This window comes from Symphodus melops (assembly GCF_947650265.1).
Source record: "Symphodus melops genome assembly, chromosome: 7".
NCBI lineage: Eukaryota > Metazoa > Chordata > Actinopteri > Labriformes > Labridae > Symphodus > Symphodus melops.
In genome coordinates, this window is record NC_136697.1 from 14,940,086 (window position 1) to 14,961,971 (window position 21,886).

General features: G+C 39.0%; 1 protein-coding gene across 1 annotated transcript in view; it reads left to right on the forward strand.

The window, feature by feature from the left end:
* The first annotated feature begins 251 nt into the window (after positions 1–251).
* Positions 252–21,886, forward strand: part of LOC306827560 (neurocan core protein-like) — a 43,042-nt gene continuing 21,407 nt past the window's right edge. Inside the window, exons 1-9 of the mRNA XM_079349466.1 lie at positions 252–661; positions 12,850–12,926; positions 16,702–16,908; positions 18,633–18,815; positions 19,299–19,473; positions 20,126–20,253; positions 20,709–20,993; positions 21,494–21,637; positions 21,727–21,804. Of these exons, the coding sequence (XP_079205592.1) occupies positions 12,857–12,926; positions 16,702–16,908; positions 18,633–18,815; positions 19,299–19,473; positions 20,126–20,253; positions 20,709–20,993; positions 21,494–21,637; positions 21,727–21,804 (1,270 nt within the window). The 5' untranslated portion in view covers positions 252–661; positions 12,850–12,856. The remainder of the gene's footprint in view (positions 662–12,849; positions 12,927–16,701; positions 16,909–18,632; positions 18,816–19,298; positions 19,474–20,125; positions 20,254–20,708; positions 20,994–21,493; positions 21,638–21,726; positions 21,805–21,886) is intronic.

Here is a 21,886-nt window from a genome sequence, read left to right on the forward strand (position 1 = left end):
GTGCTGTGTGTGACATTAGGATGTATGAAGGGGGTCAGCTGGTGGTCAGACTGACATTGTAAGCTTATGGGTAAATTTTAATTTAATTCACAGACACCAGATCAACCTTTGAGGTTTATGTAGGAATCGGATTATGGTCATATGAAGTCCCCCCTCCCCTCCCCTCCCCTCTCTCTCTACATCTCTCTCCATCTCTCTCTGACACACCCCCACCCCACATATCCCCCTCTTTGTATGGGGGGCGCTGGAGCCGTCTGCCTGTCAGCGCTTGCCTCTTTGTTCAAACGGATCGAGCTTCTCTCCGTTGGCGTAGAGCTTATGGCAAGGAGGGGGACGGAAGGAGCACCTTGAAGTGTGTGTGTGTGCGCGCGCGCATTTATTCCGATCCGGCAGATATCGGTGTGTGAGGATGAACGGCGCAGAAACTGCTGCTGTTTCTGCTCAGTGAAGAAGAGGATACCACAGAAGAAGAAGGAGTGGAAAGTCCAGGACTGGGAGCGCTTGTGCACACACTCCCCCTGGTCTCCTCTGCAAAGTGCTGTTTCACCCTTGGTTTCGCCGTTTTCGTGTCTGCATCCTCTGGGAGCATTGGGAACACCTGCACGGAAGCGCAAAAGGTTTCTGCTCACATTCCTGAGGAAAGCGCCGTTTTTTCAGAAAGGTAAGAGTCAGCGCTTGACAATAAATGGTGCTTTGCATGCAAGCTTCTTTTTTTTTTTTTTTTTTTAAACCTCAATGATTTTAGTCAGTGTGATATCTAAAGACATCGGCTGTAAGAGGCGGTTCAGACAGATGACTTAAAGTGTTTTATTGCATGGCAGCAGAATGAAAACGCACGGCTTGTCAGTCCGGAGCAAAAACACAGTTTAAAATATATGGAAATCGCAGAGTTTCCACAACCATGCATTATCTACTTTTAAATAGGCTCGATATATAAGTGGTGTGGGTAATAAGTATTTCCGTATGACCAATCAGTGCCTCTCCTCTCGCACCATCACCGCCTCAGCTTTACAGATACACATATATCGCACCATTTGGGATATCTTTAATTATTTACAGGTCAGAGCTTTTAATATTGGTCTATATTTACGAGCCATGTAGAGGCATGCATAAATCATCAACTCACCAAGGAACCTTGTTACTGAGGCCGTTACATGGTTTCCTCTCAGGAGACACTGTCTGTATGAGAACTTTTGCTACACGAAAACACAACTTTCTTTAAGGATGACATAATTCATAGAAATCAAAAGCAAGTGTGCCTGCTGTCGACTGTTGCAGATCTGAACACGTGAACAGGTGTTTGTGACATAAATGATGTAAATAAGAATCTTCTGGTGAACATACAGCATGTGTTGAATAGCTGCCGAAATCTGATCTTAAATTGATCCACCACAAGAGTTGATAGGTGATGACATCAAACATATAGGCCCTATAGAAACTGGACCATAGGGTTCAGTGTGTGCTGCTGGATTGTTCCACCCAGTATGTGTTTTTACATTATATCTACCATAATCTTTTAATTTTCTCCTTTTTCCCCCTGAAAATATAAAGACGAGAATGCCACCAAAAGCATAAAAAAGATGCTGAAATTAGTGATTGCCTGGAGCCAGGCATCTGAACAATTCTTGGAAGTCTTCTATTGATGGCTGGCTGCTCTGTAAACAAACACTGGCATGTACAAATCACAGTGAAAGAGGAGAACAGTTCGGGTCACCTTGACAAATGAGCTGTATTGTCTGAGAATATGAGAGCCCCTGCAGCCAAATAAAGCCTGCTCTGTTTCTTATTTACCGCTCGGGTCTGGAGGAGTGCTAGTCTTTTCTTCCTTGGCCTTGTTAGTGCACACACCACCAGCTGTGTGTCAGCACCATAAAACAGGACAAGGTTAAGCAGACAACGCCAGATGAGGAGATGCATGTGTGTGAGAGATAAGAGAGAAGGACAGGAGAATGGTGTGGAATTAGGCTAGGTGAGTGACCTGGTAGTTTACTGCATGCATTTTTTATTCTGTCTGGATGTTTGTAAGTTTGTTTTAAAAGGCCTTCATTGGAACAAATGTGTTTCAGTTTGTGTGTTCATGTGTGTATGCAAATGACTGCACTCCAAGGCATCATAGAGCGATGTTGTGGGGAGGAAGAAGGTTTCACTCTGAAATAAAGAACAGGAGCTCAGGTGCCTAACTGACTGTTGCTGCACACTTCAGCTTCAGTTTGTCCATCATGTGATGCTGTGAGGCATCTGCAATATGAGAAGTCCCTTGCATCATAGAGTAATGTTAAAGGATTATTATACACAAGTAAAATGCTGTAGAGATTTACAATGAGTTGATTTGGGGATGTGTCAGTCCACAGTTACACCATGTATGTTGGGAAAAAAACAATCAAACATGGCCTTGCTTATTTCTGTACTGTTTTATTAATATTCAATGTATTTCTGCTGACATAAATTCTTACATAGTGTACTCCCAATTGTCTAAGTTTATATATATCAGTTAAATAGTAATATTGTAATCAACTTTATTTGAAAGCTGAAAAATTATTTGATTAGTTTTCGAAAAACAATCAATTACCAGCTAAATTGGCAAAACATTTGCTGGTTGCTTCTCTGTACGTCTCCTTTTTATGTCATTTGAACCTTTATAACTTTATTTTTTGGATTAGGGGATGAACAAAACAAATTATTTAAAAAATGTACCCAAGAGGAAGACTGAAATAATATCTTGCAGAATAATAATGATGAAAAATGCAATTTGCTGCAACCCTGAAGTACTATAGTACTGTGATATTTCAAAAGGAAATACAGATGATTTAGTCCTTCTGGTCATAATTGTGCAGCTGCTGCCTACAGTTTGCAGCACTGATCTTGCTAGTCTTGCTGATGGTATATTTCCACTAGAAGCCAAAGTTAATACTTAAACCAGCCAGGGTTTTATATTCTCTTTGGTTGAAACATACCCTCTCGAATATGTCACTTATGTGATAATGAGGTCTGTATACCCCCAATACTGTGATTATAGCTAGAATAGCGTCATATAAATGCAAATCAGAACAGGCAGTTGCTTTTAGCAGACAAGTTAGATCCCAATAAGCTTCACCTCTGAGGCTGCCACAGGCTTGTTGATTTATAGTTGCTCTTGCCTGAAAATGTGTTGACTTTGTTTGGATGAGGATTTGATGAGTAGTGTTTTTCTATCCTAGCAGCAATTCAAAAACAGAAAATCCAACTTTGAACTACAGTACACACTAAAGGGAAATTTTATGATCCCTTAGAACTTTATGGTCTTTTTTCAGCCAGACAGAGGGCGGCTTTAATCTAACAATGACTTCAATGTCTTTCCAGTGACTGGAGCTGAAGGTGTCTACGTTTTCAGCACTGGACAGCTCCCAAAAATCACAAAGCCCAATGATCCAAACCCCAAGCATTTATCAAATGGGAAAAAAACAGTGAGTTGTTGAATTATAAGCTGCTGGTTTTGGATGTGCTGTCGAACTCTTTCTCCTTTTGCTCCCTGAAATATTTGAAACCTCTTTGGCCCGGTGGTTCCCCCAGTCGCCAATACCCAAAAGAGATTGGACAAACCAATCCATCAATCACCTTCAGTGTTAAGCCTGGGAGGGACTAGAGCAGCCCACCAGGCCAATCGTTTCAGGCGTAGATGAGACCACAGCTGAACAGCTCAGCCACACAAAGAGAAAGGTCCCTCTCTTTGTCTTTGGCCGGGGGGCTCTTCTTCTCGAAGGTGGTGACTGCTGGAAGACAAATGTTTGGTTTTACAATCTGCCAAGTAGAAGCTCTTAAAGGTGGCCACAAAGTTTTTCCAGCTTCTGTAACGTAGTGAAGATTAGAATGATTTATCACCTTCTGAGACATTATTAGTCACTGCAGTTGTGTTACTTCTTGATATGTTTCTCCTGATGGCACAGTGTTTGAAATATGTACACTCAGCACTCCCCTCTTGTAGCTGTTAACTGCTGATATGGGAATTAAGAGATAGTGTCTGCCTTTCCAGGCACTGGCACTGGTCATAAACATTTGGAGGACACAGCTCTGTTTTTTTCCTCTCCTTACCTTATTGATATTCTACAGACTCAGCACATCATTAAAGATGGGGAATTCTTGGATTGTGTCCCACCATGTCTATATTTGTGTCTTTTCTTCTATCTTCATAACTGACCGCTTCTCTCAGTGGATGGAAACATCAGTGTGTTGTGTATGATGGTCTGTATGTGGTAATGTGCGTAGCTACAGGCTAATATACTCAAAGATGATAGTTTCATCTCATGCACCTGATCCTTTATTGACTTTGCGACAAAAGCAACCTCAAAACTCTCACCTTTGACCTCTGGCATCCATAAGACACAGCTGGTGTGGTGGCTATAAAGTCAGATCTATGTATGTTTGACCTTTGACACCAAAATCATTATCTTATTCAATATTGCTATTTGCTTAAAAAAATTGGACCTACAATGCAGTAGAATATACTTTCAATGAAAGTGATTAATTAAAGTGGCTCTATCTTACTAGAAAATGACTGATAACATGAAAGTGGCCCTCACAGTGAAAAAAACACTCTTCTGTTTTACATGAGTTAAGAGTTTTCTTTAGCTTGGCATATCTGCATCTTTTACATCATCTTTCAGGTTTTAAGTTCACGTTTTATTTCTTCATTAACTCCTGACCTGGCACTCAGTAGATTTTTTTTTAGTTGGTGATCTTCAGTCAAAATGCCCCATATAGCCAACAAAGGTCGCCCACATTTTGGAGCATTAAGATGTCCTCAGGACATGGTGGAGGCAAAACATAGAATAAAATACAGTAATGATTCATCCTACATTTCTCATGTAAACACAAATTTGACTCCAAATGAATGCTAATGTTGCTCTTTTTTTTGCTGGATATGTAAATCTACCTGTTGGTAATACATACACCATCACATCATATTGTGAATTTGGGAACTTTTGTACGACCAACTCATCATAACACCAATATTATGTAATTTTACCATAATGTTACTTCAATTAAGTCATGCTTGTCATCCCATGAGTCAAATTAATTAGACAGTTTGAGAGTAAGTGTCAAAATCAGAAGATAGAATAGTTAGCAACTCAAAATTGTCATGAGTAAAAATGAAATGGTTTCAACCATTTAATTTTCCCCTGGCAGACATGGCCCTCAAAGTCCTTTGGATAAATCTCATCACGGAGTAAAAATGAATAGTTGTTTGATTGATTTGACCCTTTCAATGCATTACAGAAATTAGTGTGAATTTAACACAAATAATGTATGACGCAAGAAATGAATTTACTTCCAACTGATGGGAGGGCAGCTGTGTGCATCAGTGGTAGAGTCAGTCATCTCTCATCCAGAGGGGTCTTGGTTAATTCCCTAGCTCCTGCAGCCATGTCCGATGTGTCCTTGGGCAAGACACTTAACTCCAAGTTGCTTCTGCTTCTTCAACAGCATAGTGTGAATGTGTATGAATGTGATAAGCTAATACTGTTTTTAACTAGAAGTCCCTGTGGTTGTGACCTGTGGTGTAAAAGCGCTTTGAGTAGCCAGTAGACTAAAAAAGCACTTTTACTATCTCCCATAAGATTCAACGTGTTTTGACTGAGTGGGTATAGTTTTTCTTCATGCCTTTATCTCATAGTACAGCGAGTGGGGGAAGATTTGCACCAAATAGTGTCTGGACCAGGAGTTGAACATGCGACTTGCTGACTGCAGTCCCTGTACATGATGGCAACTGCTCCACTAACTAAGCCAAACCAAGACACACAACTGGGTGGATGGTTATAACTCATGGAGAAACCTTAACTTTAAGTAAATGTAGATCAGATTGGAAAACAAAATTCATTTCGTTCCAAAAAGTTTACCAAAATAATATTTCCAATTCTCTCTGGAATGGACAGAAGGGAGGATAAAGTAAGGGTCAACTTCATCATAGACCCTTTAAACATGTGTTTCATGTTAAATATAGCAGCTAACGTGATTAAGGGTCACTTTATTGCTTGTCGCTTTTGTCATATATTTATTTATTTATTTCTCTTCTTTTGTTAGTAGCTTTAGTAAAACATCAATGAATCAATCAAAAACCCTCAATCTTTGCACTCTTCTTTCATCTATAAATCAAATGCATGTAATAACCAGCCTTGGCCTTTCAGTCAAACCTAATCCTTTTGCAGACGACGCAGAAGAAAACACAAAGATCTTGCCAGACAGGCTCGAGATAGAAAATTAGCATATTAGAGTTCATACACTGAGCTCTGTTGAATATACTAATAGATGCATGTTCTTACAACGGTCACTCTCAAACGGATATGCACAAATTGGTGACACAAACAGTATTACATTATAGATCAGTATTTTTTTTTTTTTGGTACCGGTTGAACATTGAATATTTAAGAAAAGAAAGGTGTAAGCTCCTTACATTGAAGTTATGACCAAATAGTTTCCCACCTTTCTCTTTTTTACTTCACTTTTCAATGGAGGATCCTTAAGAGTAATCTAAATTGCCTCCTTTCTTTTTTTTTGCTGCCCACACATCCAGCCAATTCTAAGCTTGGCTCCTCCTTAGCGTGCGATCAAGCTCTTTTAAGCAACCCCCTGTCCCTGTGCCCAGTCAGATCAATGGTGTCGGTGTGAGAGGACGGAGTGTGTAATCCTGGAGCTGGAGGGACTAGCAGCTTTCCATGGTTTTTCTCCATCCGAAGCCCATGCAGGCCAGTGTTGCATGAGTCATTAGATGCTTTGAGTGTGATTAGTCACCACACAGACGCAGCCAGCACAAAGAGAGGCTGTGAGAGTGTGCAAGATTCATGAAGGGAGCAGGAAGAGAATACCTGATTCAACTCAGCTCTCTTTTTATCCTGTTTTTAATTTCTTGAGCTATAAATGTGAGTTCACTCTGGTCAAGTGTCTCCAAATTAACCAAGCAACAGTACTTCTTCTGTGTTTTCATCTTTCTTAACAATTAGTTTCTGAAAATGAATTCTGTGTCGGTTCAAATTGCAGCAATATATCTATCATGTTGGTCAAAAAGCAAATGAAGAACTTGTTATAGATCTTCAAGACATCTTTTCAGAGAAGCTTTCACCATGTTAGTGTTATGTTGTTACACCGATGATAAATGACCTTTCTTTCATTCGTTTTCCTGTATGTTCCTCCTCTCCCCCTTTGTCTGTCACTCATCTGGAGGTGTTATTCTGTTGTTCACTCTGCCGCTCTCTGTAATAGTTTCCTGGAGGAAATAGTTTTGTGAGGCATGATTAAAAAAGATAAAGGGAAGGTGAGGAATTACCAACACCTCCTGTCAGTTCTGAAGAGAGGAACAAAAGACTGACAGTTTGACTCTATTGTAAACCGATTTCTGTTAGTCCTTGAGTCTTCATCCTGGACTAAATTATATCCATTGACTATAATTCTGCTGTTTGTGCTTGTCGTCAAGCTGTTGCAAAAAAAGGGTTAAAGATTTTCCAGTGTAGAAAATCCACTGTAAGAAAGACAAATCAAAATAAGCACAAGCTCTTTTCTGTTGGGAACAACAGACCAGAACAATATCGGTGTTAAAAGGAAATGTATATATTTTCATCGTTTTCACTTTAAATAGAAAAAGTTAGCTCGCTAATGTTGCTAATTTGACCGCATTTGACCAAGTTTTCCTGGGGTTTTCCTGCTAAGAATCCAGCATCCCAAAACATTTGGAACTTACTGAAATTGTTTTGACAAGGGCTGTCAAGTTTTTGCTTCTATGAATAATTTAATGCTGAATTTTAGTAGTTGATGAAGATTGATTGCATTTTTAATTGCATGTTTGAAATTCCATAATTTTGCATTTCAAAATAGTTTTTTAAAATACGTTTATTTTGTGTTTTGTACTGTCTTACTTTAAGTTTGCTTTAATTCATGCCTTGATATAAAACAACAGTTTTTGTCTTGAATAAAACTAAGGAACTTCTGATAGATCAATTAACTTAACCATGGGCCAAAAAGTTGATGAAATATACATATATTAATATTATATATATATTTATATATGTATATATATATAATAAGAAAAGAAAGAAAAGGCAAAAGGTTGATGTCACAAGGTAGGTGTTACATTTGGCTTTCTCTAAGTAAAAAGAGCCATTCCAAGGCCCATCCCATGGCATGGGTGGGCGACTGGCTACTTGTGGGCCACATGCGTCCCCCATAACCCTCAATGTGGCCCTTGGGTCAATTTTTACACATTAATTAATTGGAAAAAAGAAATGAAATCATGAAAACCAGGAATATGATAATAATATTTGATCCCAGGTATGTTGAGTTTAATTTGAGACATAATTGACTTTTATCGTTTTTGTATCCTACAATTTGGCCTCCTTGCAGTGATAATAGCTCTTGTTGTGACCAAAGTAGCCAAGCCCTGCTCTACAGGGACAACGTTGCTCATGATATACAGTATGCAAATAAAAATAATGGATGCATAAATTCTGCACTTTTGTAAAGTTGGTTACATGGCAGCAAAACTATTCAATATAAAGCTCTTTCTCCAGATGGGCTAAGTACTGAATTCATTTTACCCGTCCACAAAATGTCTTAGATGCTTCCCTAAGCAATTACAATAGCACATGTATGAATGTACGTTACCCCCTGAAGGTATTAAGACTGCACAGTAGCCCAGTAAAAGGTATGCTTTAGTTTAGTAAGAATATAATTATTTCTTGAATTACATAAGTTGATGACAATCAGCTTATCCATTCATTTTGTAAGGTGGGTTATGTATAAAAAAAGTTTAAGATTGACAAATGTAGCTATAGCTGCTTTGAAAGCTACTGATTTTAGGCTGACACTATGTCTTGCTCTGTATTTTATTTGGGGGAGGGTACTTCTAGCTTGTTTTTATAATTACTAAACTGTATTTAGTGGGTCAATTCAGAAACTCTGAATTAATCATTCAGAGTTCATTTTCTGTCCCACAGAGATGTCCGCTGCCAAATTTTGTTTTGATATTGCTGTGTGTTGCCTTCTGCACAGGCTTTTTGCACATGAATGCAGAAGGTGAGATTCAGTGCCCTACCTTGTGCAGTTGCTGGGGTTATGTTCAAGGCGTTTTAGGGGCGGTAACATTACAGCACTTGAGTGTTATTATGTGTGCCAAAAATCAACATGGGAACCAAACCTAAACTGATGAAGTAAAACCTTTGCAATCTGTGAACACACACAGACACACTTCATTGGTGTATGATGGAGGCATTGCACACATGAAAGTGTCATGTTGTGCTCTCAAACGGGATTCATCCTATAACCATAACAACAGCTGACATGATGTCCTCCACAATTTCATGTTTTATTTTCTTCAAGCTTTTTCCCACCAACTGCAGAACCAAAGGGGATTTGGGTTAAGGGCCCCGTCTTGCCTGCGTCATGAAGATCACGAGGCCTCTTGGTCTCCTGTTTCCACAGATTGACAGCTCAGTGCTGAGCTGTACTGTAGCTCTGCCAGCCTCGTCTGTTAGCTCTCTGTGGATCTCTGTCACTTCGCTTGCCTGCTCTTACAATGAGCTGAGAATGTGTCCTATTCAGGCGACATTGTGAAAATGTGGTGGATGGATGTCCACATTGAAGACCACTGAAGCATTTAAGAGACTTCTGGCTCTTTTCTGCCTAAGACACAACTGTGACTGTAGGAGTGACGAGGGGCGATTTAGAGGGAGGCACTCCTGACATCTGATGTCTCGCCCTCAACAAAGGTGCTGCTGTTTAGTATGCAGCTGGTGTGACAGGATGACCAGCACACTGTATGTCGTAAATCCCCTCTGGTAAAACTTTGAAAGGCGGCTGTCTATAGACTCACAGTGTTTGTATGTTGTATAGCATCCACAGAGATGTCCACAGGCTGCACTCTGTATTCTATCTCTGTAGTGGCTGCAGGGTCCCAGCCAGTCCCAGGCCCTCGAACACAGCACCCTCTAATGCTTTCTGCATACAAGACTGGGCAAACTCATTGGTGTCATGACCCTCTCCAAACCCTAAGAAATCCCTTGTCTCCCACCCAGCTAGCTCACCCAATGTATTAAGGCTCCTCAACATACACAGTCCAACAAGTTTGACCCCAATCTGTCACAGCCCATCACAAGATCGTATAACCCACCTTTAGACATGGGGTGCCTCAAAGTGTGTGGCACAGCGTGGTCTCGCCCAGACCAGAGTATTCCTTTTTAACTTGGATGCTCACCATTAACAAGCGCCCAACAAATAGTTGTATAATGACAGTGTAGTTTTGTCGGTGTCACAGAGAGCTTTACAATCAGAGAGGAATCCTTTTCACTGCCTCACACACTCCAGTTTAATACAGCTGAAGGTTTTACCAAGCTTTCACAGAGAAGAGAGCGGCCATTATTCTTTTAATTTAAAAAGGGTTGAACTGGTGTTGCATAATCTTCTTTCTAGGCATCAGAGATGCTGGTGGCATGAGTCGCTGTTACCTTGGTGTATGCAAAGAGGTCTTTTCACTTTGCCAGATAAATGATTTACTTTATGTAACTGCAATCAAGAGAGTCCAAACATTAGCAGCAGACTCATTTCTAAAAGTCTTTAAATGGGCTTTTAGCAAGTCTCTGTTGGCAATAACTTTGTAATCAGACAGGTATAAAGAATCATGTTTTTGTCAAGATGTAAATGAATAATTTAGAGTTATTGTTGTTTCTTATCCCAGCCTGTTAAAACTATCTTTAGAAAACAAAGCTGTTGTCTTCAAAGAGCTTCCCCCCCCTTAACATCTTAGTTTCGTTCTTGTACAGGGCAATAAAGATTTGTTTCAGAAGACACACATTGAGCTGAGCAACTTCGGGCCCCCAGCCAAATCGTCTAGCAAAGTCAGCAGCGTATTTCTGATGTGTGGAAAGATTTCCTTTTGGTTGTGCAGTAGCAATGCACCAGGATCACTGCGCAATACCAGACGTTTATTTACTTCTACTTTGGAAGTGAGAGAGCATTGTTATCAATGGTTTTTATATTTAAATATGTCCTTCAGTGTGGTGCCCGGTGTAAGATCAAATAAGACTGAATGATGTCCAAATTACTTGTCTGTTTGCCTGTTTTAAAAGTGGTAAATTTTAAAATCCTCTAAATTCTGTCTATAACTACAGAGACCGTTTTTGCTTTTTTAAGGAAGGTTAGATTTGTGTTAAAAAATTAAAAATCTATAGTTGTATAAAAAAGGAAGTTGATGGAAAACATTGAACACAAGCTCCACTTATCTTCCAAGAAGTGTGCCTTACATATTGAGCACGTTTATTTTATACTTTAAGGACAATTAAATTGAATGTATTATTTACATCATCGTTCCCTGCCAGTGATACTAAAGTTTGCTCTTTAAGAATTCAGTGTTCAAGGTCATTTTGAGACATTTAATATTCTTTTGCCATTGTAGCAATCACATAACAGTAGCTCAGACAAAAAGGAGATAAAGAAGAAGTAATTTGCCTATCCAAGGACCTTGTGAAGGTCAGCATTGGCTGGTTGCCGAAGAAGCTGCGTCCCTCCTGCCTTCCTGCTTTAGACAGCTCTTAAACGTGTGTCAGGGTATGTTTGTTATAAACAACAAAGCTAAAAGGACAGTGCTCACAATATATTTATATTATGTTTCAATGAAAGCGCACAGCTGTATTTCCTTTTACTGTTGCCTTAGATTTGAGTCGTTTTGATTAGCCCGAACAGGTTTTATGAAACAAACAGCTGTGGAGCTTTTTTCAGGCTCATACTGCTCAAGCTGGCATTCACCTGAAAGACACAAAAAACTTGACCAACTGGTAGAAAATACTGAATGAAAAACACTGCATTTGAAGAGTAAATCTATACATCTCTCCGCTTGTGAGATGAATAAAGGATTATCTTAGTGCTTTCCTAATCTTTGGGATCTTACCTAAGGATATCTGAACATGCTAACCAGAGGAGCATGGAATTGTTTTTTTCTGTCTTCAGGTTCATGAACATCCGGTTCTCCTGAGTGAGCTGCAGCTGATCCAAAATGAATGTAGCGTGCTTTCATTTCAGATTACTTTAGAATTTGCCTCTCACTCACACAAACACTGACAACACTATACAAGGCATTGTCCATAGTACCACCTTCAATGAAAATGTTTTTAACATTGGCTCCATTTGATATCCAATCACTGTTATTTCTAAATGTTTCCAATTTATTGAACACATGGCAGCTAAACTCAGTGAAATGTATCTCCATCCATAACAGCTTCTACAATCACATTTAAGGATGCATTTTCTATTTTACAAGTTCAAGTGAAGTCAGATAAATTATAAACCCAATCTGATAGTCTGTTGTTCTTCCAGGCCAAATGATCACGCTGGTGTAAAAAATAAACTGCAACTATAGAGTTGCAGCAAACACTGAAGGGGATTTTGTACATGTTCAAAATCAGGATGGATGTGCTAAATGTTCCTTTAAAGTTTAAACATTGATTGCAACAGACATCATTTAGATGTAATCCATGGCAGTATAAAGTGCTGTCTATGGTTATGGGCATTAAGGCATTAATGCTTGCTGAGCTTAATCTGACTGCAATAGTGGTTTAAAAGAATGGGCATTATACCCAGGCCAATTTTCAATTTTGTTTATATGAAATAGTTTTATTTTGCGATAAGTTCAGACTTTTGCAAGGTGTCTATTTCTATTGCTTATATTGTGTAGATGATGAGATTGATGCATAAACATATATGAATGAACATGAAAAATATTTATGCATATAATATGTTTATGTCTATTTTTTATATGTGGATTGATTTTGCATTTAGTCTCTGCCTCTGTTAAACATTGATTGATTTCTCCTTCCTCCTTTCATCCCTCTGCAGGTCCAGGATGGCGCTCGGTCTGTGTGCAGCTGCGAGGCAGATCCTCTTTGCCCTGCTGCTGCTCTCTTTAGGCTCTAGTAAGTTCTCTGTTGCAAACCTCCAGTATTTTGTTTCTCTAAATGCTGCATTTCCAAAAGCCTGCAGAAATAACCAGCAGCTTCTGATCTCAAAAAGAAATGTATAATGTCAGCACACAAATAGACAAAAATACAAGAAGAATTATGGAAGAAAATAGAGAAGAAGACCAGAACAGAAAAAAAAAAGTTCTCGCATTAATTTTTCAACACATAAATCCACAGGACAGGTCTGTGCTAATTTCAGTGTTGCAAATGAGAGCCGACATGCTGAGGATGTTTGCAGACATGCATGGTGGGATTGAGCTGGAAAACCTCCAAACCCATTTATGCAAGTTTAGTCACCATCTGTTTCATTACAACTTTGCATAAAATTCACAATAATGGCACAAAAAAAGACAAAACGTCTCAGAGCTGCATGTCCCTGGAGAATTGTATTGCAGGTTTGAGGTGCCACATGCTGCTTGTAATATTAAGTTCACCTCTCTTGTTATGTTTAGTATACATGATGTTGGCCTGGATTTTTTTTTTTTAAAGTAAACGTGCTTTGCCCCTTCCATATATATGTATGTATGTATGTGTGTGTGTGTGTGTGTGTGTGTATACATGTGTGTGTGTGTATGTATGTATGTATGTATGTATGTATGTATGTAGATGGATGGAGAGGGACACCTTCTATTGTAAATGTTGGACCCTTCGAGGATTTAAAAAAAAGTCCTCTCTTTATATATATATATATATATATGTGTGTGTGTGTGTGTATGTATATATATATATATATATGTGTGTGTGTGTGTATATATATATATATATATATATATATATATATATATATTAGAGCTGAAACGATTCCTCGAATAACTCGAATAATTCGATTACAAAAATTCATCGAGGAATTTTCGCTGCCTCGAGGCTTCGTTAAGTTTTTTTTTTTTTGCGTCATCAAAACTTTGGTATGAGTATAAAACACGTTTAATGTAGCTGCAGCTACCTGCTCCTCTGTCTGCTGCACTCTCAGTCTGACACAGACACTTCAGCGCTAACACGCACACGCGCGCACACGCGAGCGCGGCGCGCCCCTTTTAACTTTTAGTCAGCACACAGTTGATCCGTGATCCATACGACCCAGTCGGGAACACGTGATCCGGTCAAACGGTCGGCTTTTCTCCGTTCACTCTCTCCGTGTTTGCAGCTAACATAACGATAGCAACGTCCTCTCACAGTCTCTGTCATAGACGTGTCTATGGTCTCTGTAGTCTGTGAGCGTGCTGAATGTACGCGCTGCAGGAGCAGACAGAGATACACTTTTAATAATGAACAGGCTGATAATATGAAATGTCTAATGTCTTCAAAGCTAAATCAAGAGATAACTTGTTTGTGGAATAATAATTTAGCAAATATATATTTAAAGTTTCTCAATTTCCTTATCTGACATAATGATTGATTCTGTGATTGATTCAACAGAACATAATGCTTTCTCAATTAAATGTACTCTAACAGATGTGTAGGCTACACAAAACACTATTTGCTATTTCAGCCATTAAAACGTGTTTGGCCTGTATTTTTCATCTACCTGCCGCCTTGACCAGTGAATCAGAAAGTGAATTTGGGACCCTGTCAGTAATATGGTGAGCATCATCAGCAGCTGTAGAGCAGAGGTGGTTGGCTGTAACAAGCAGGCGTTTCCATGGTAACTGCAAAGAAGCAGGTTTGTAGGGACGACCCAAGACGAGTTAAACCTTAATTAAGCAAAAGTATGATTTATTCGATTACTCGATTAATCGACGGGATATTCGATAGAATACTCGATTACTAAAATATTTGATAGCTGCAGCTCTAATATATATATTATATATATATTATATTATATATATATAACAAGCTAAAAAATAATAATCTTATAAATGTAACTTTTTCCCTGTTTGATCTGATTGTCTGGGACTTTCAACAGTTTAGTAACTTAGGTGGTAGCTACAAGTAGACCCTAAGATGCAGATATAGATAACCATGCATGCACATTCTTGCAAGCATTAAAAATACATTATTTTGTTGCTACAAAATTTTTATGTCATATATATTTCTATTTTTAAACATAAACATAAAATAATCAAAGATTGAAGATTGAGTCTAAGGGGCATGATATCTGCCTTGAAACTCTCCTTGCAGTGTATCTATAACCCAAACAGCTCATTTCTTCGATGGAGAAGGACTGACAGGAATAAGAGATGGCATCTGTTAATGATAGAGAGCGTCCTTTCATGTCATTCCCAGCCTGCTCTTCCTCTTTTTACACTGTTTTTCTTTTGTCCCATCTGTCACCGCCATGCTACAGGGTACACTTGTCAGCTAATGACAAACTCCTCTCTCAATTTCCTCCTTTCAGTTCCTTAGATTTTTTCTTTTCCTCCCACTTTACTACGTGTTTTTCCCCTCTTTTTCTCCCTTCCTCTTCTCCTCATTCTGTCTCGCTCTCCTTTCTCTGGTAGTTGTGATTCTGTGATTACATCTGATTTTTGGGGGGGAAGGCAGTGGGGAGGGTTTTTAGCACGGAGAGATGCTCTCAGGGGGTTCAGCCTGAAAGCCGGCCAATCTAAATGCAGATGGAAATATCTTTTGGTGATTCAATTCCAGTATGTGCATTATTCCAAAAAAGGCTTTATTTTTTAACACCGGCTCTCTTGTTACACTAATTTAGTTTAACACAAATTGACAAACATCCAGGATTTAAAAAGAGAAGACCAGGAGAGAAAACAAATGCAAAAATCTCTCTGCAAAATAGTTTTTAAGCTTATTAAAGCTTTATAAAGATGTCTTCTGCCTTTTTGTAGCTGTGTTGACAGTCCTTGATTTTGTGAGCAAAAATAGCTCATGAACTTCGCATGAATTATTAATAAGTATACGGTAGATACGTTTAAAGTCTTTGTCTTTGTTTCTCTTTTCCCAGAGTCAATGAAAAATAAAACTAAAGGTCCTTTCTCTGGCTGTTTCTTGAGATTTCAACATTTCAGTCATGTCTTATAATTTTATTGAGAGGAGAATTCTCCTTTGTTACAGGAACAGTTCAGTTATTATTACACAATGCAAATTCCTATATTTTAAGAAAATGTTCTTTTACTTTGATACGTAAAATGATGTCTTGTGTTTTGAGAAATTCAATCTTCTTTGAATCAAAATACATAACCTTGCTTGGTATGTTTCAGCGAGTTGCAGTGAGTATGTTGGTTTAAAGAAAATGCCTATACATGTGATCCTGTTGTCATGGTTACATTGAACCTGTATGTCATGGCAACCAGACGGAGTGCAGAGCTGATGTCAATCTGCAGAGCTATTAGCTTACAGTGGCAATACCATTACATTGACAATCTCTTACATTAAATAAATTAAAAATAATTAGGGGATCCATTTATGAAGCACAAAGGGGGGATGCACTGGTAAATTATAAAGCAATAGAAATTAAAACAATTAATTTGGAGCCTGGATGTAAGTATGAAAATCTCTGTGCAAGCCCTGGGACTCTTGTTATGACATTTTCCCTCTTTTGTATTAAAATCCCTGAGAAACCTGAGTTACTATTAGGATATCTCTTTAGGACAGCCAAAACTGTCTATATATCTGTACTGGTAATGGAGGTGTGAACTGTAATTTAACTGCAGACTAATTCTCTTCATTAAATGTTGTTTTGCCCTATCTTTCATCTTTTCTCTTGGTAGCAAATTGTCCTTTTTACATATTTAATTGCATCATCTAATAATGTGCTATTGTCTTGCTGATCCTCTAGGTACAGCCTCCTCCATAGTGAACATGCGTAGGATCACACATCCAACAGTAAAACAATCACTGGCAGGCAACGCTGTCCTCCCTTGTGTGTTCACCCTCCAGTCCACCTCCTCCGGCCAGCCTCCCCACCTCCTGTGGACGCGTACCAGGCCACCAGCAGCAGGAGGACAGGGTGCTGCTCCTGAGCAGATTGTGCTTTCTGTTAAAGGTAAAACAAAGGTGCAATGATCTGTTTAAGTGGAGATTAAATGACCTTTACAACACTTTAGTTAATTATAAATACAATCCAGGAGTGATAAAAAAAAGAAAACTTGAATTTGCACTAATCAGTTTTACTATCAACTTTAGATTATGACTGTGTAAGTGAAAAAAAAAGTCATTATTGCCACCTCACTCTGCCTTTCTCCTCCTCTGTTAAATGTATTAAAGTGGAGATCTTATAAGTGATAACAAAGAATTTAACAAGCTGACAAAAGCAGCTGCTGGAATTGAAATGAGAAGTTTTTTTCCATTTTACCTAAAACTCCAGACCTCCCAGACTGAAAGGATTTTTGTAAAAAAAAAGAAAATGGGCAGATTACATTAATTTATGCATGGCATCTTTAACAGAATAATTTGGGACTTTGAGGGTCTATGTCCAGATGTTGCACCTTCGCGGCATGCTCTTAGAGCAAATCACTGTCAAATCACTACACTTCCTTCTGTGTTTTGACCAAGAGCATCTGTTTGTACAGCTCTACAGTGGAGGGGCTTTCTTTTTCCGCCCATGAGGTGGCAGGGCTTCCTGTTAGAGAGAGGGAATGGTTCACAAATAAAAAACATGTATGAAAGGGGTTTGAGCCTCTGAGTGAAACATGAACAAATTGAGGGAAGCGCCGTCCTATCAGTGTGAACAGGGAGCTGATAACAACAAATCACTCCTTTTCATAAATAAATATTTAGTTAAGACATATGTAATTTCTGTTATTTTATTGTTTAAAGTGTTGCAGATTGTATCTTAAAAGTTTTTATGTTCAGTCTCACCGGTCTCTTTAACCTTGTCTTCAGATGATGCTGCAGCCATTTACAGTAAAAAGAAAGCTTTAATATGCTGTGCATTACCTGCTCAACAGCAAACTATAACATGAAGTGTTACAGGCTGTATGCAGTGGGAACTCATTTGTTTCAGTTAGTGTGGACTCTTAACTTTAATCTGAACCAATCAAACACAATAAATACATCCCAAAACAAATCATCAAGATTAATCTGACTGTCATATGAGTCCTCATTGGAAGCTAAAGTGGTTTAAGTGCCACCGTCTTGCATGTCTCAGATGTTAAGCAAAGTCTACAGGCCAAACAAACTTAAGACTTTAACCATTCACTGTTGTCTGTATCCAAGTCCATTCCAAGTCCCTGCTTTTAGTAAAAATTGTCATGCATGATACCTTAACACTGACTGATTTACATTTTATTTTATATTCTTTTGTTTAACTTATGAGCTTTCCTTACTCTAAGGTAGTTTACAGCTGTATATTTAGTGTTTGCGTTGTGATGTCAGACATCTACCCCAGGGCAGCAGTTCAGGGCACATATTAACAATTAACCAATAACTAGTCTATACACTGGTGGTCTTGTATGGTTTATAGTGCATAAATAATGTGTATATATTTATTTTGGTCTGTTTCATAACACCTCCACAAAGGAGCTTTCATATTGTTTTTAGAGTCACTGGCTGTCTTCAGGGCATGTTGTACATCTCTCTGGTCTTGCTTATCCAGACCTGCCATCTACCTCTTGATAAAAAAAAGCCCAGAAAATAATGTAAAATCAAAACCTGTTCCAACTTTGAATGACAAGTGTAAGTTTTATGAGACTGACTGACTAAAAAATCTTTGTAGCCCCTTTAAGTTAATCTGTTTGTCTGGGTCCCCCCCCCCTCTCTTTGCCAAAGGTGATGTGATCCAGGTTAATAAGGCTTTTATCGGCCGTGTTATGCTGCCAGGATACACTGCCAATCCTCTGAATGCTACCATGGAGATCTCCAGTCTCCGCACCAACGACTCAGGCACTTACCACTGTCAGGTTGTCATGGGTAACGACTATGAGAGAGACACTGTGCCCCTGGTTGTATCCGGTGAGTTCAGCCGCCACTGACCACAAATACACAAATACATTTCAAACATGGAAAAAACCCACTGCTGAGCAACAAGAGTTTTTCTACCATAACTGATTTGCGTGTAAATGTGGAACAGCTAACAGCAGCTTTACAATCGAAGCACTGCCAGCCCCCTTTTTCAGCCTTTATACTTCATTAACACAACATTCATTCACAGTATCAATATCTTATTGATTGACTTCATTATTGTAGCCTGTGTGTTTGTGTGGTTTTTTGGTATCTCATTTTCCACTTGAGTAGTTGTGTAATTTTAATTAGAGTGTTTGGACTGAATACAGATTATTTGTGAGCTCCTCTGTGACATTTCAACTGAAACTCACATGAAGTGGGATTGATTGTTTTGCATTAATACCAGCATAATTATTGATTTTCCAATTTGTTTGTAAATACATGTTTATAATTAGTTCACACTTTCCTCTCCACCTGTTTCTGCTGGTGTAGGTGTGGTGTTTCACTACCAGGCTCTCAGCGCCCGCTACGCTCTCTCGTTCACGGATGCTCAGAAAGCCTGTCAGGAGATATCAGCTGAGATGGCCACACCGGCCCAGCTGTGGGCGGTGTACTATGATGGCTTTGCCAGCTGTGCCCCCGGCTGGTTGGATGATCAGACTGTCCGGTTAGAAGACGTCCCATTATATTGAGCTTCTACTTCTATTTATAGATTTAGATTATATATTTTCACAAGTCTTAAGTTTTGCCATCACTATAGACTTTAGAGTTGTTTTATTAGCTTTAAGCCTAGCTTCTAAGAGAACTTCATTATGACATAATTGACTAGCCCTCTAATCAAACAGCAAACAGAAAAGCCCCAAAACTATGACTGAACATATTTCTTACACGATTATACACTGCAACTTTCAGCGCTTTTTAGAGCATATCTTTTTTGACTCACCAATTGTTTTACTGAGAAATACCTCTGCTTTGTTTGGTGTAATGTGAGATTCCTCTCCTTAGATAATCTTCTCGATTAATATTCAGTTCTTCTCTTTTGTCACCTCATCTTCTTAAGATTCTGTTTTCTTCTATTGTTTCTTTGCTGTTAATTGTATTTTAATTTATTCTAATCTGTTGCCCTTTGGAAGTGAATACAAATAAGTAATTATTCGAAACTGACATTTAAAGTCTTAATGACAAGAGAATGGTTGATGTGTGAGCTGAAATACAGATCATACAGTTAGATGCCCACAAGAAACTGCTCCTTATTTCTTTAGACTGGGGGGTAAAAACAGGATCCTTGCCGCTTTTGACTGACACGTTTGTTTCAACAGATATTCAGTCCAGAAGCCAGAGCTTGGTTGCTATGGACACAAGGAATACTCTGCTGGAGTGAGGAACTATGGGAAGAGAGACCCAAAAGAACTGTTTGATGTTTACTGTTTTGCAAAAGAACTGGATGGTACAAACACACAAAAACACACATAATAAAACATACACACATTAAGTAGCGGAGGCTCTCGTCGCTTTTAACTTTTTCTCTTATGTCTAAGTCATATTCTGCTAAAACATGAAAGAAAGAATTTAGAGATATTCTTTTAAAAATCTTTTTACCATTTAATAAATCCAGTGGAAACGATAAAACAACTATGCTGTCTTTGTGTATAAGTCCTCTCAAATACACCATACTCAACAGTTTGATATATGTTTACTGGTGAAATAATTGAGCCTTTATAGAAAAACATTTCACATTTTTATTAGCAGTCACCAACTTGTAGCTGAGTATACAGACAAGGAATCTTCAGCCTATTCACATGTGGTTAAAAGAAGAAATGTCATTTCACCATCTACATGTAGAGACAGTAATTATTAAAGCTCTCTCTGCATCTTGATATGTTCCTGTTTTTGTCCATCAAGGTGAGGTGTTTCACTCCTCTGTCCCGGGGCGACTCTCCCTGTCTTCAGCCTCAGACCGCTGTGTGTCCCTCGGGGGGCAGCTGGCCACAGTGGGGCAGCTCTATTTGGCCTGGAAAGCCGGCCTGGACAGCTGTGCCCCGGGCTGGCTGTCTGATGGCAGTGTCCGCTACCCGGTGACCTGGCCTCACCTGGAGTGTGGGGGGAGCCAGCCGGGGGTCCACACCGTGACACCCAACACTACTACTGACAACAACACCGAGTTATATGATGCCTACTGCTACAGGGGTAAGGGGTATGCAAACGTCTGGCGTTTTCTGACAGGAGGCTGATTTATACTAATTGATTAGGTTGAGTTATAAGTTCTTAAAAGAAAAGATGTGGATTTTAAACAATTTGTAATATGTTGAATACAAACGTTGATCTCAGTCCTTTAAAATAAATGTGGAAGTTGTTTTGGAAGCCTTGAATCCTGTACCCGATCTATTAAAGTGAATAGATGTTGTGGCCTCTGTTGTAGCTATGGCAGCAGAGATTTCTGATCTACATTGTCTATATGTGTCATGTATGTTGGAAACAGTTGTTTGACAGGAGCAGTTGGAGGAAAAAAAACATGAGGGACATGAGGTGTTAGGTTGAATATTTACATTTACAATTACATACATACATACATGTATTCTTCCTCTTCACCAATACTGGACGATTTCTGCTAAAGGAAGAGATATTCTGGAAATCCCTCTGTATATTGCATGTGAGCATCACATCATTTTGTGCTTGTTTGTTTCCAGGTAACATAGAGAATTCTGGCTCCATCACTCAGATCTACACCTCCTTGTGGAAGCCCTGGAGCTACCTCACAGGCTCGAGTGATGCTGACTCCACAGGGGCCGACAACACTGACTCGACTACACAACAACCTACAACTACCACAGGTTTTACATTTGTCTACCATCAGCACATTTAGCAGCACTAACCACTTGATCAATTCAGTAAATCAAACTGATTTTGTTTCATCTTGCAGGATCCTTAGATGGCAGCAATGTTTTACCCACAAACTGGACCGGATTAGTTGATCTGGAAGAGGAGGCCTCCCTTTCATGTAATGCTTGTGATTTCAGATGATGTACAGTATCAATCGAAATGGCAAGGATCTGTTAAGTAATTCATCTCATTGTGTCCTT